General features: G+C 35.7%; 1 protein-coding gene across 3 annotated transcripts in view; it reads right to left on the bottom strand.

Annotated features, from left to right (window-relative positions):
* The window catches only part of Dhc36C (Dynein heavy chain at 36C), a 44,559-nt gene that overhangs the window by 2,757 nt on the left and 26,596 nt on the right, over nucleotides 1–15,206 (bottom strand). For 2 of the 3 annotated variants that reach the window (XM_064690715.1, XM_064690714.1), the window contains exons 21-22: nucleotides 15,017–15,168; nucleotides 13,977–14,637 (exon numbers count right to left, since the gene is read on the bottom strand). In XM_064690715.1, the coding sequence (XP_064546785.1) occupies nucleotides 14,131–14,637; nucleotides 15,017–15,168 (659 nt within the window). In that variant the 3' untranslated portion in view covers nucleotides 13,977–14,130. Of the gene's footprint in view, nucleotides 1–11,963; nucleotides 12,005–13,976; nucleotides 14,638–15,016; nucleotides 15,169–15,206 lie in introns of those variants that run through there. The other variant, XR_010437186.1, reaches the window with a different exon arrangement.

Here is a 15,206-nt window from a genome sequence, read left to right as displayed (position 1 = left end):
CATGATTATTTAAATGATGATATGATGGTCGAACGACTAATTTCTGAAATATAGCTTTACACATTTTACTGCATAAGCATACATAGATCAAAATTAAAATAGAGAATATTTAAAAAAATTATGTACGAAAAAACAGTTCTCGCTCCACTGTGCGCTGCAGCTAGCAAATCTGTGCAGCAAAGGGCAAATTATATAGCAGCAGCATATTATTTGCAGCCCAAGCGACAGCAACTTGGACACATGAAATACAGCTACCATGGCTACAACAACAACAATAATATTCCCAGCTACAAAAGCAACAACAACTTAAAGGGCTATAAAGACTGGCCATGAGGATACAATAAAAATCCCCTCCACTCGTATTATTATCTCCATACATGAAGATATTCAAAGCGCTGGGGGAAATTTAAAGATAGAGAGAGAGAGAGCGAGAGAGCAAGTGGCGGCAAAAAATAAATTTAATGTAAACATAAAAGCAAGTTTTGGAAGAAGCTAGTTTTGCATTTTATAATCAGCGCAAAACGCGGGGGTTGGCCGCGTCCCACCCTCGATTAGGGTTGACTGACGATGGGTGGAACGGGTCGAACGGGGCTGACAACGTTGGCATGGTGTCTTCTGATGAAGGGTAAAGGGTGACTACTCGACTACTCGACTGCTGTCTGCCCGGTGCTGTGTGTGCTGCATTTGATGATGCTTGGCTGGTCTCTCAGCCTCAGCCAGTCGGTGCACCAAGTGGCAGCTGTGCGCAACGGGCAGCGGGGGGGAGTCGGACAGACGCACATAGCCCGGAGCCGTAATAGTGCGGACTACGGACTACGGGTTCGGTTTCGGGCTCCGGTTCGAGCTGGGGCTGCCCTTTGTGCTTTGTCAAAGGGAAATTTTATATGATTTTTAATGCTTCGCGCTTCATAAAAATGTTGCCGTGACTACAGGAACAGAATGCAAATAAATTGGCTTCACATGGCTTCACATCCAATGGCAGCCCCGAAGCCTTTAAGCCAATTCCTTTTATGTTTACGGCCACCTCTCTCTCTCTCTCTCTCACACTCTATCGCTCTCCATCTCAATATATCTGTCATATCGAGGCAACGCTGTATTTGATTAACACTTCACCAAATCCCCGAGCAACATTTTTGAATATTCCCCAAAAATTTACATCCCAAAGTTACTTTCGCATAAGTTTAGACATGCATTTAAGCAAAAATATCCAGTATTTGCATATTTATAAACTGGGTTTAGCTTAAAGTTGGGTAACTAACTATCATAATAAACACCCGGAATATGCACTCTTATTAGGTATTCAAATATTTGGGTTGAAAATGTTTCAACTATTTATGTTTTTGATTTTTTGGTAAGCTGATGAATTATTTACATCAGTGAAAAATGTTTTCGGAATAGAATATTCTTAGAATTTGTAAATTTTCTGCAACATACAGATTTTCAGAATTTTCATTATTAGCATTAAATGTTGTCCTTAATCCCGATAGAGAAATCTGCAAACGTTTTATAAATTTCTTGGTAGTCTTAATATATTTGCATCATGCTGAAATAGTTTTCATTTTCTTCAACTCATCAAAGCGTATTTAACTTTAAAGGAAATTTCAAAAGTTTTTCATTGCATAATATGAATATTAAATTAAAGCGAATGGCAATAATTTTCATATTTAATGAAGCCACACTTCATTTTCAGTAAATACGAATTCGAATAAAATTGGGCTCAAAATTACAGTGCATATAAAAAAAATGCAACCACATTGCGTTAATGGCTGCCTGGCAACTGGCAACTGGCTCGTTATGCAGCAATACCGAAAAAGTAAAACCAATTAAATATAAAAATGCTGAATACAACCAAACCAAACAGAAAAAATGTAAATGATAATAATACACACACGCGCGCACAAAACCATTTACGCCCGGGAGCAATAAACGCTTACGCAATTTAATTGCGCACAAAATGGCAGCCAGCAAACCAAAAACAACAAAAATTAAAGAAACAAATTAAAAATAAAACCGCCTAAAGCTTGTTTTCAAATAGCAGCATTATTAATATAAAATAAAGTAAAGAGCGGTCGGGGCTGACGCAAGAGTAAATATGTTCAATTTATAGAAATTGCCAGATTTCTGTTTATTTGTGAATATTCGCACATTTTATTGTACACGGTGGACCAATTGCTTGGGAAGAGTATCAAGCAGAGGTAAAGGGAATCATATATATGGAGATATATATAGAGATATACATACAGATACAAAGATATCCGATACAGAAACATATAGATACAGATACAGATACAGATACAGATACAGATACAGATACAGATACAGATACAGATACAGATACAGATACAGATACAGATACAGATACAGATACAGATACAGATACAGATACAGATACATATACAGATACAGATACAGATACAGATACAGATACAGATACAGATACAGATACAGATACAGATACAGATACAGATACAGATACAGATACAGGATACAGATACAGATACAGATACAGATACAGATACAGATACAGATACAGATACAGATACAGATACAGATAAAGATACAGATACAGATACAGATACAGATACAGATACAGATACAGATACAGATACAGATACAGATACAGATACAGATACAGATACAGATACAGATACAGATACAGATACAGATACAGATACAGATACAGATACAGATACAGATACAGATACAGATACAGATACAGATACAGATACAGATACAGATACAGATACAGATACAGATACAGATACAGATACAGATACAGATACAGATACAGATACAGATACAGATACAGATACAGATACAGATACAGATACAGATACAGATACAGATACAGATACAGATACAGATACAGATACAGATACAGATACAGATACAGATACAGATACAGATACAGATACAGATACAGATACAGATACAGATACAGATACAGATACAGATACAGATACAGATACAGATACAGATACAGATACAGATACAGATACAGATAACAGATACAGATACAGATACAGATACAGATACAGATACAGATACAGATACAGATACAGATACAGATACAGATACAGATACAGATACAGATACAGATACAGATACAGATACAGATACAGATACAGATACAGATACAGATACAGATACAGATACAGATAGGTACAGATACTAATACTAATAACGATACAGATACTGATAGACTGACACATTGATGGATTGACGGATGGATGGACTGACGGATTGATGAAATTTTAAACATTCAGTTTATTTATTTGCATCAAAGTCAAAACTGACTTCAATTTCTTTTCACCTAGTTAAAGAATATCCCACACAGCATTGATTTTCATGAGTATTCCGATAATCCTAATTCCCAACAGTCCCTTCGCTTCCAATTTCTGGGGAATATCCTTGAATAAATTTACGTAAGCATTTGCATCACAAGTGAGCTTTGGCGGAATAAACCCCCCCGAACGCATTGAAATTGAAAATTCAAATTGAGTTTCGCACACGTCAGATTTGTCAAGGTATTTGCATGGTATATGAATTGTTTTTCGTGCAGCTGTCCAACTGTCGACATATATTTTTGAATTGTCATGCAATTCGTTGAGTACGCAATACTGATAAATAAGCAAATATTTAATGATGCCGCGCACAGATGTCAATTAAGTAAATGTCAGGGCTATTTAGTGAATGCCAATCCGCTTTTATTAGCGGCACGCCACAAAGCCGCTAGGCATCTGAGTGCTTTCTGCTTATTAGGATATATTTTTATACACATAGTATATACATATATACAATTTTGTATATGCAGCGTGTACAGAAACATTTTTGCCTGGCGGCGGCGCGTCTTCGTTCAGTTGCCTCATTTTCATATTGCCTCATCATAATATTGCGTCGCACCCTCGGCAACGGCAGCAGGATCAGCAGCAGGAGCAGGAGCACCCACAGGCCATACTTCAGTGTCAAAGCCAGCACACACACACACGCTAACACACTCGCACACACACACTTTTAATGCGTGTCCCTCACATTTTATGAGCTGTCGCAAAGTGCGAGAAGGCAAATGGCAAACAAAAAAAATATAAAAAAAGTAAAAGGAAGTGCGCGTTCAGCCAGCTGTGACCAGCATCGCAAATAAATGAAAAAAGTCCATCGAAATCAAGCAGAAGAATATTAGCTACGGCAGGCCGAACTTCAAATACCCTAACGGCCATATGCATGCTGTTTTAGCTTTAGCAATACATTTTTAAATAGTTCAAGTCCTCTTCTTTCCTCTCCTTATAGACAGTATAAATATATTTTTTAAAGAACTCAATCTTCAAGAATTAGTTCCTATGACATAATATTCCGATTTGATAAACTTAATATTTGGGAATTTGCACATTTATTAATTGAGATTCATATAAAAGAAGGAAAAAAGAAAATCTTCAACTAATTTTTGGTCTACTCTTTGCTTTTCAGATATATATTTTAATAAAGTATACGATACAATGCGTCAAGCTAATAAATTTATCTAGTCCAAAACTCATCATATTTTTAAAGCTTGACAACTTTTCTATAGATACATCAAAATCGATTGAAGGTGTGTAAGAATATATACATTTGTACATTAATCCTTTAAGTATATTTAAAATATATTATAAAAGCGATCTCCAAATATTTTAGAGTTCGCTAATCAAGCCAATTGTTACATATTCAATCACATAACTAACGTACCCGCTGCAAGTATGGGCAAAGTGAATACAAAATCAAGCAGAAGAGCAACAGCAATATTGCGACCATAGGTAGAGAGTTATTGGTCATGTTTGGGTCCCTTCGTCTTTTTTGTTCCCTGTGTCGGTCTCTTATTTAATTAAATGTCAAACTCTGGTGTTCAGCTGTTTGATGCGTCGTGCATTTGATTTGATTTTCAGAGATAAATGAATGACAGCCAAACAATTGCGCAATTTGCTTTCAAACTTCGAAATTATATCATCAACAGAAAAAAAAAAGAAATATATAAATATGCGTAATAAATGCATGCAATTGTTTGTACTCTTTTAATGAACTGCACGAAAATAAAAAGCCATTCAGTTTTTAAGAACTAATTGATTAATACTCAATGAAGTATTATGCACATGGCAAACGTAATAAATTGTAGTGAGAGGTGAAGCATTTTAATTGGCAGCTTAATAAAAGAGCTTTCGGCTTAAAGTGTGCTTAACTTTAAGCTTTAATAAGCTTTTAAAATGTGCATAAAGGTATGTTATATAGAGAAATTGTTAATAATATAATATACTAGACAAATTAAATGTTTAGCTAAATACGTAGGATTTGGTTTTTGGTAGGTATTTGGTTCTTAAAATTCAAAGCTTTAATGTCCTTTGCCTTTTTAATAAAGCGAAATAAGCATAAAATCTGTGAGAGTGTGATGGAAAGTGAACAAAAGAGTATTAAAGTTGTTCTGGAATGGTTTTTTAGTTGTTTTCAGTTTTTTTACGAAGGCTTTAAGCGCGAGGCTTTATTGACTCATTTGAAACTTTCGCGCAGACAGGCTCACATGCATATAGACTTAATGATGTGCATAGATGATATTTGTTGTTTGTTCAACTTGAAATAATACGCATACGCAGCGTGGCTCAGGCAATTGCAATCGAATACTTTTTTTGTTAAATATTTGTATTTTTGTATGCATTTAATTAAAAGCAGCTTAATTTACATGCCACTTACATTTGCAGCATTCCAATGCCAAATTATCAAGCATTATAATTAGCTGTCAATAAAAGTCGCGAGTCGTTAATATATTTATATATATATATATTTTAATACCCTTTTTGTGCAGTTTACGCTTCAAAGCACAAGATGAAATCATATTGATTTTTATTTATATCATATATATTAAATGTGACTGTTGATTATAAATTGAATGAAAATGCAATTTTCTTCGTAATTTGCAGCTGATGTAGCGCATTGAATGGTTCGTTTTCGGCGTCCATTGCAGCGAATGATGTTTTAATTACAGCATAAATACACACCCACGCACATCAACACACACACACACACACACACACTCATAGTTACACGCAGACACACAGTAAATACCGCAAATGTTTGAAATGATTGTACTAATATGTCATTACGTTTAATTAACCACATTTACCAAGGTAACTCACATTGCATGCATACAGACACACACACACACACACACACACACGCCACCGCATTGCAAAGCTCCTTGCAGCAGGACATCAAAAGCATTCGCAGCCGGGCCTTCAGGTCCTTTCCACATTCGTAATTAGAGCTAACCAGCCATTGAGTCCTGCCATATTATCAATTATGCACAGTGGTTCGGCTATTCGCCTGATTGGCTCTCTTCTGGCTCCTGGATTTTGCCTTTAATTAGTGTCAAGTGCAGCCCAAACAAACAGCACACAAATTCAATTAAAGTAAATTGCTTAATTTCTATACAAATAAGATTCAATTTCTCCAAAGTCTTCCTCTATAAACACACACCCGCACACACGCACAAAAAATGTTCATAATTGCATGCCCTGAAAGTTTCTGTATTTTTATTTGAGTTTCTGGCTTGATTTACCCTGAAAACGACAACTTGTTGTTCGGTTTGGTCTGCGGTTGGACTGAACAATTTTCCAAACTAATGCGCCCCAAAAGCAAGGGAGCGAGACCTGCATATGTGCGGACAAGAAACCCCAAGGAACCCCAAAACAAAAAAAAAAGGGCATAAGGGTATGTTTTAGTAAAGTATACTAGCCTAAAAGTTACCCTGTATTTAGGTCTTTTCTGAGCCATAAGTCGTATACATTTATTCAATCAGTTGTAAGTAACTTTTGTTTTACTAACTGAACCCTTTGGAAATTTTTAGAATATTTAAGATAATAATTGAAGCATGTTAAGAATTTCATGGAAATAGCTGTGCAAGACATATAAACAAACTCAATCAATATATTAAATTGTTTTAGCTCTGTGTGCTTTTAGCAGCATGAGACTTTCTTAGTTCGTCTGTGTTATACAAATATTTTAAAGTCTCATCTAATTTAGGCATCTTTTCAAAGTCTCATCTAATTTAGGCATTGCTTTCCAGTGGAAGATAAGAATGCGATAAGTTCGCGATACAAAATCGAGAATAAACATACAATTTCAAACTTTCTTTTGGTAAGCTTCTAAAACTGTAAACAGTTTCTAAATTTCTTACAAAATTTATAAATTTATGTCTATGCCTAAAGCTGCCCTTCCCACCAAAACAGTTGATGCACTTTATGCTACCCTTTGGCTACACATTATAATGGGTATAACATATAAAAAGTAAGCGAAGCTAAGCAAAAACCCAAAATCCCAAAAATCCCTTGATTTATTTCTAATGCTCAGCAACACACACGCACACACACACACAGACACACCCTCAAATACATAGAATGGTAAATAGAGCAAGTGAACAAAAACAAATTCGACATATCCCGCAGGAACTAAATTGTGCCAGCGGCGGTTTCTTTGCTATCCGCACTGCTAACCAGACCATGCCCATACTCCCCGCCGCCCCCCTCCTCCCCCCCTCCCTCCCTATAGATATTGTTTAGATACTCGTATCCTGCCGCCGCTCAAGGCTCTGAAGGAAGTGCGCAAAAAGCACGAACATGCAAAGTGAAGCTAAACGAAAGTGCCTCAATTTAAGTTGTAAGCTGATTTGCTAGAGCATACGAGTAATATGGCCAACACGCACACGCACACACACAAACACCCACAAACTCACACACACAGACATACATACACAAACATATGTGCACTTTATGTGCGTGAGTTGTTTTGTGCTTTGCCGTCAGCTTACCGAAGTAGAAAAACTTTTGGCTGTAACTGTAAAAGCAAATGCTCAAAATTAAGGCAAAACTTTTGCCGCTCTTCTCTAGCTTTTTGAGGAGTTTTGGAGAGTATGTTAAGTTTTTACTAGAGTTTGTATCGAAGATACTTTATAAGTCTAGAAGAATATGGAGTAAATCAGGGAATTCAAAATTTTTGAGAATATGAATTGTCGAACTTTCCTTGGAGGACATAAAAATAGAGTCAAAAATGTGGAAAAAAAAACAATCAAACAGCTTAAGGTAAGAATTTGTGATCGTAAAGTTGTGATCACAGGAAGGACATAGAAAAGAATGCAGAAAAGAATTTACTGGGAGTGAAAAGATTGGACATCCAGAAATATTTATGGAAATGTTCTGAGGACTTTGCAGATGGCGAATAAATAAATGATGAATAATAAATGAATATATGGTAAGTGTTTGCAGAAATTTTCAAAATACAAACTAGATTATTAAGAAGGATCTCTAAAGGAATAAAAGGTAATGAAAGAATCTCTTTACAGCATAGCAGAAACGAAAAGCCCGCTTAATAATATGAAACGTCTCTGAAGGCAAGTTTTGTGATCAAAATACTAAAGAGATGGTCCTGAAAAGCAGTTAAGAAAATGTTGACACACTGGACATTAAAAATTGAGAAGAACAGGTGCCTAAAGAAGAAGAAGCGCATAAATAAGGTAAGGGAAAGATAGAGAGTAAAATATGGAATGAAAATATGGATGCTGGAGGAAATATATTATATATAAAGAATTAAAGGTATCACAAAAAAACAAAGAAGAGATTTTCAACAAAAATAGCACAAACTCAGTTAAATGATAAAGTTAATGTATTAAAACCATTTTTGTGATAAGAAAGTTAATAATATAAAAAATAATATGAAAAAGGAAAAGAAAAGTAACTAGTTTATGCTCTGTTAAGCTAACTCTGTTAAGTTAACATTTAGATCAAAGACAAGCGAAAGGAAAGGCTGCTCGAAAATGCACCTTTAAAAGCTTTGATAATAATATTTGTAGCAGATTCTGCCAAATCCTTAAATTGCTAGAGTAACTTGAATTCATCACGCAAAAGGCAGACTACATTTCTTATTCGACCGAAAGCGTCTTGTCTTTGAGTTGGCTTCATTTTCCTTGCCGTCTTTTTTTGTCTGATTTTGACACAAATCCCTTTGGTGCTAAAGCAATTTATGCGGTTGTATCTGGCGCAGAGGCGCATGCCGAAAAGGACTCAAGCAATACACCACACACACACACGCACACACACACATGCACACACAAAGATGAGCGCCCCGAACATCCTTATGTGTGTGAAAATATGCTTTTTGTATAGCACACATGCACTCGACTGGGTTTTTTGGTTATGGCTGTTTGGTCGGCTGGTTGGTTGGTTGGCTGGTTGGTTCAAAGATTGGTTGCTTCATCTCTGCTGCATAAGTGCAATTTTATGTTTGCCCAAGAGTTGATAAATGGTAGGCTGTGGGCGCCCAAAAGTATGCATTCAATATGCGAACACAAATCTCAAAGCCAAATCCCTGAGCCCGGCTCAACTATTATTATGTCTAAACAACAACAGCATGTAAAATATGCAAATTTCTGCGCATAAATCTACAAATTGTCATACATATATGTAACACGTATATGCCACGCCCAACGAGCCAACCTAACGCCCACCTTTAGCTTGCAACTTGCCCGCCGATAAAGCGCCCCAAAAGTAATACCTAAATATTTCGTGTCATAAATTTAACGATATAAGCGCGAAAAAAATCTACACAAAAGGCAAAGCCCAAAAAAAGAGAAAAAGAAAAGTATGCGAACAATGGAAAATCGAACTGCCGAAGACTTAATACTCTTACGTGCATAAAACAGCAATATCTTGTATTGGAAATAATACACATGTGAATGTGTCAAGGAATATTTGATGATATATTTATCAAATGGGAGCTTCTACTATTCCAAGCTTAACTAACAAATCGAATATCTTAAAGCCAAATATCTTTAATCTATAATGTAGCGGAGATTTCATAGAATACCGATTATTCGATTGTTTGCCAAAATAAATTAATCGATGACTTTTTATTAAATACGAAAAAATATAAACCCAATAAAAATGCAAATATAGATTAATAGATCCTCTAGATAATTAGTATATAGTATGGTAACTAACAAATATATGGAAAGTTTTTTGGATAAATAACATATTATTCTATAATTTGATTATTTCACAAAAAATCCGATATTTTTCCCCGCCCACACATGTGTAGCAAGCTAAGTAAGCAAAGCAAGTGGATTCCCTCGAAATACCCTATATTAAATATTGATTTACAATTTTTTTTTTTTGGTGTTTAGAACATTAATTTATTCGGGCATAGCCCTGCCATTGATATGGGCTTTGCGAGACGTCCGTGTGCAATGTTGGCCAGCGATAAATTAATTTAAGTGCCCGAAAATATTTTTGGGATAACATAAAAAATCAAATAGGCTGATCCGGCCGACAGAAATATGAGTATGCCAAAAAGGAGAAGGGCCATTAAAGAAAATGAGCTGCATGCATTACTAGTTAAATGGCTTCATTATATTTAGATGGGCGGAGGGGAGGGGGGTGGGTAAACATTTAGCCAATATAAACATTTTTCCCCAATATATATATATACATGCAGCACTTTGCACAATTTATTTGTCTTACGCTTGAACATTTAATTAAAAAACTCGAAAACATTGAAGCAAAGTTTTTAAGAAAATGTTGCCTGGCATTAGCGTGGGCTCTGTCAGGGGGAGGTTGCGGGTGGTTGGGGGTGGTTGGGCGTCGGCGGACGGGCAACTTTGGCAAAGTTGGCGCATCGTTATCAGCGCCATCAACAGCAGCAGCAGATACAACAACCCGAACAACAACAACTACAACAACAATAATAACAACAGGGCGATTTATCTTCGATTCCGTCGTTAGGAATACTTTTTAGAATAAATTGCGGCGCTCCTTAGGCGGCGAGTTTCGGGTGGGGGAGGGGCGGAAAATTGAAGCTGGCTGAGATGCTTTTTGGGAAGCGGATGCGGCATTACGCTTCGTTTGATTCCCTCTTGTTGTTGTTGTTGCTGTTGTTGTCGTCGCTCGTCGCTGGGGCCTGGAAAATTAATTGCATGCAAATATTGGCGGAGCGAGGCAAGTAAATATAATTTCGTTGTTTGCTCATAAATACGCATTATTATTTGGCAGAATGGAAATGAAAACGAACAAAAAATAGGAACAGAACAGAGCACTACAAAAACAAGCAAAAACACGTGCAAGCTGCGGCAAGGAAAAGTGTTTGACTAGCAGCTACCCTTTAAACAGAGGACGAAAACTTATTGGAGAAAATTGGTAAATATAGACAAACATAAAGTTTAAGTTCTGGAGATAGGTTATGCATTTCCAGCGCTTAATATAAAAAATTGAATTCTAAAAAAAAAGGTTTATGAATAGTTTTAAGCAATTTTTCGATTTTGGAGCCTCCAAATAACTGCGAATGGTTTATTGACATTTTTTAGGCCACAAAAATGCATTTAGATTGTATTGTGCATTTTAATATAGAAAAACATTTTTAAATTTAAAATCCATTCATTAAATTATATTGAATGAATTTCAGTATTAATTCAATAAACTACTTTTTAATTCAACTTCAAAGAAATAGGTAATTCTTATCCCTGAATAAATTGATGTGTTATTATTCCTATATATTTAAACAACCTAAAATAGTTTTCTATATTCTAGATACTCAAATTTGTATCGAATTATATTCAATTCTCTTAAAATTGTTTTCTACATACTAGCTACTTTCTAGTTGTCCATTCTAGCTACCCATTCTAGATTCTACTTTATAGCTATTCATTTTGGCTACACATTCTACATTCTAGCTATTTATTATAGCTATACATTCTACATTCTAGCTATACACTATTCATTCTTGCTATGCAATCTAGCTACACATTCTCTACATTCTAGCTATTTTAACTTTTTCCCCTATTAAATTTAGTTAATTCAAAATAATATTTTGCATATATCTTAAAGAATTTTCAGAGAACTTGACTCAAAATATGAAATAATATGAAAATTTAATAATTTGGTATAGAAAAATGTACATACCAGACTTTATGTGCCAAGTCCTTAATATCTTCAATAAGTGCCTAAAAAAATGAGAAAAAAAATCAATTTATACGAATTTTCGAAGGACTAAAGAATATAAAAAAAAGGGAAAAAATCGTAATTTGATCTCAGCATTGTTTAAAATTTTTCAGCTCTTAATAATCATTATAATCAAATTTCGCAGAATATTTCTAACTAAAAATTATAAACTTTATTCGATCTGCATACGTAAAGTCAATTACATATTTGAATTTAATGTATTGATATTTTATTTATGTAATTGTCTTCGGGCTGATTTATTCCAGATCAATTTCTAGAAGCAAGCGTTACATTAACTTTAATAATGCCCGTTTCAGCTGTAGCTGCAGGACTACAGGGTATCAGAAATCCAGACAAACGCAGCATTTTTATCTGTTAAAGAAACAACAGCGATTTTGGGGGTTGTCCCATGCATCAGCAGATTTGAGCATTGTCTAATCGGTTTAAACAGTTTTGTGAAAATGTTGTCGCTTAATTAGCATCATTATCTTTGATGGGGTCACGCACAGCCGACTGAGCAGGCAAAGAGCAGGCACAGCAGGCCATAATCTATGGGATGAAGCGAGGCTTGGAGGCTGGTGATAAATAGGCTTCTCGCTGGGAAGGTGGTAATTAATTGGCAAGTCGAGTGAAACCATTTTCAAGTGATAGCGTGTTATAATTAATGGCAGTGCGGGGCAATAAGTTGAGGCGCAGGTAAAAAGCACACGCTGCATGGGGCAATAATTGGACCAATTTCAATTCGTATTACTTTCGACCAAAACTTTGAATGGGCCACTTTGAAGGAATGCAGTCGCCTTGGGCGTTTCAAGTTTGCATAATTGTCAAGCACTTTTTAGCCCAACAGGCTCAATGCAAACTTTGGCCATAAATTATTATGCGAAATTAGTCGCACAGCCCTCACAAAAGGCAGTGCAACAATTTGAAATTGAAAAAAAACCACCCTAGCTTTGGATGATATATGGGAGCTGGCAACGCAAGCCTAGCTAAAAGTTAAATAATCACAGTCATGTCAGATAATAAATGATTAACGGACTCCAATGTTGCCATGGGACAGATTTTAAGGTCTTTGTGGCTCGCATTTCAAGGGTACAACAGAATGCACTTTAAAGTTGCCTGTTGGGCTATAAAAAACTTATATGAAGTTATTTTATACTGTTTTCAGCCAAGGGTTGGCAAACTTGACTATGTAGTTTACACAATTACATATGCAATTGTAAATGTTTTAAGTACGTCTATAAAGTGTGGTAGGAATAAAATTCATTACACATTTATAAAGCCTTAATATAATGATCCCTTGGAAATTAGAACTTTCGGTATTCCGAATCTTTCAGAAATAGGAATCTCCATTTTTTTTTAATTAAAATTTTTTCAAAAATTGTTAATTATTATCATCATTCGAAATTTCAATATCAATATCAATAAAAAAATTATATTTATAATATTAATAATAATAAAAATATTATTTAATAAGTATAATAATGATAATGATAATGATAATGATAATGATAATGATAATGATAATAATAATAATAATGATAATGATAATGATAATAATAATAATAATAATAATAATAATAATAATAATAATAATAATAATAATAATAATAATAATAATAATAATAATAATAATAATAATAATAATAATAATAATAATAATAATAATATCAATAATAATAATGATGGTAATAATAATAAAATTAATAATAATAATAATGATGGTATTAATAATAAAATTAATAATAAAAATAATAATAATAATTATATTTAAAATAATTATAAAATATATTGGACAGGGTATCTTCATCTTCGCTATTTCAATTACAACGCTTTTTGCTCATCTGCTTCAAATTAAAATTGATGAGCTTAGCCACAATTAAAACAAAAATGTAACCCTTTAATCAGAGTTTCGAATTCCAAATTACAAATGCCAAAGTATTGTAATTGCAAAATGGTCTCAAATACAAAGATGGGTTTAACTTTTCACAGTTTTAATACACGTCTGAGCAGATTGCTGACCGTCTGCAGCATTGCTGACAATTTACTTTTACACACACACAAGCTTAAATGGTATACAGAGAATATATAGAGTACATATATACCGAACCTGCTTGAAAGTCCGCGCAATTTAGAAGCTCAATTGGCAGAGAAGCGCCGTGCCGCGTATGATCCAATGGGCGATGGGTGTATTTGGATTACAGTCCAGCAGCATGGCCACCACAAAATTGGTACTGTGTCCGGTGGTGGACAGAATGCCGCGTCGCTCGGCAGTCTTGTAGAGTGGACACAAATAATTGTGCCGCTCGGGCAGATCGGAGCGCTTCAGTGGCCTCAACCAAATCAGTGGCATTGTGTCGAAGAGCATGCGTGGACGCGATTCGGCCATATATTTGTTCTTGCGATCCCAGCAAGCGCCCTCCAAATAGATGCCATAGACAAAAACTCCATCGGCAGGCGCAGACAGCCCTTTGATATCTGTCTCCTCCAGCGACAGGACCTCATAGTCAAAGGCCAACAGATCTATGGAAATGACATATTTACGCGCATAATTCTGCTGGGCGCCGGTAAGGAAAGCCTGGGTAAAAAAGAAACCCGATAGCCAGAAGGTCGAAGGTGCGCCATGGTCGTACCAGTGCTGAAAAAGAGAATACGTGAGTAGATAATAAGGAAGTGCGACTAAAAGCTACCCTGTACTCAGCAAAGAGTAATGGGAATAAGAATTAAAATAGTAAAATATTAAATTTAGCTGATTTAATCTGCGACTGTGCATAACAATATTTAACGATCAAGTTTTTTACAGACAGACGGATCCGGACTAAGTTGAAGATGCCTCCTTCTACCTGTTACATAAGCCTGGTAGGACCGGCTGCAATATACCCGTTTACAATGGCAGCTTGGCATAAAAAGGGGGTCAGAAGTCGGAACAAGTGGCCTAGTAAACACTTTGGGCTGCCAGGACAACAGTTGTGTGGTTGCCATGCCAAATTGTTGGCTCGATGATGAACGCAACTCACCTGCAGGAATTCCAGACGTCGCAAAAAGTCCGCCACATAGCTGCCAAGTGGCTTTAGGCTGGGGTAGGACTTGCTGGCCCACATGGCGGGTATTTTGGCAATCAGCACAGACTTGTAGACCGCCTCGACGGCAGCGGACATGACCACCAGACCTGGTTGAAGAAAGCAACGAATTTCAAAATGAGCAGGC

The sequence above is a fragment of the Drosophila montana genome, unplaced genomic scaffold, assembly GCF_035044405.1.
Source record: "Drosophila montana isolate Dmon_TW-CO22-7 unplaced genomic scaffold, ASM3504440v1 contig_3282_1, whole genome shotgun sequence".
Classification (NCBI taxonomy): domain Eukaryota; kingdom Metazoa; phylum Arthropoda; class Insecta; order Diptera; family Drosophilidae; genus Drosophila; species Drosophila montana.
The sequence above is the reverse complement of the archived record's forward strand: the minus strand, read 5'-3'. Positions and strand labels throughout refer to the sequence as shown.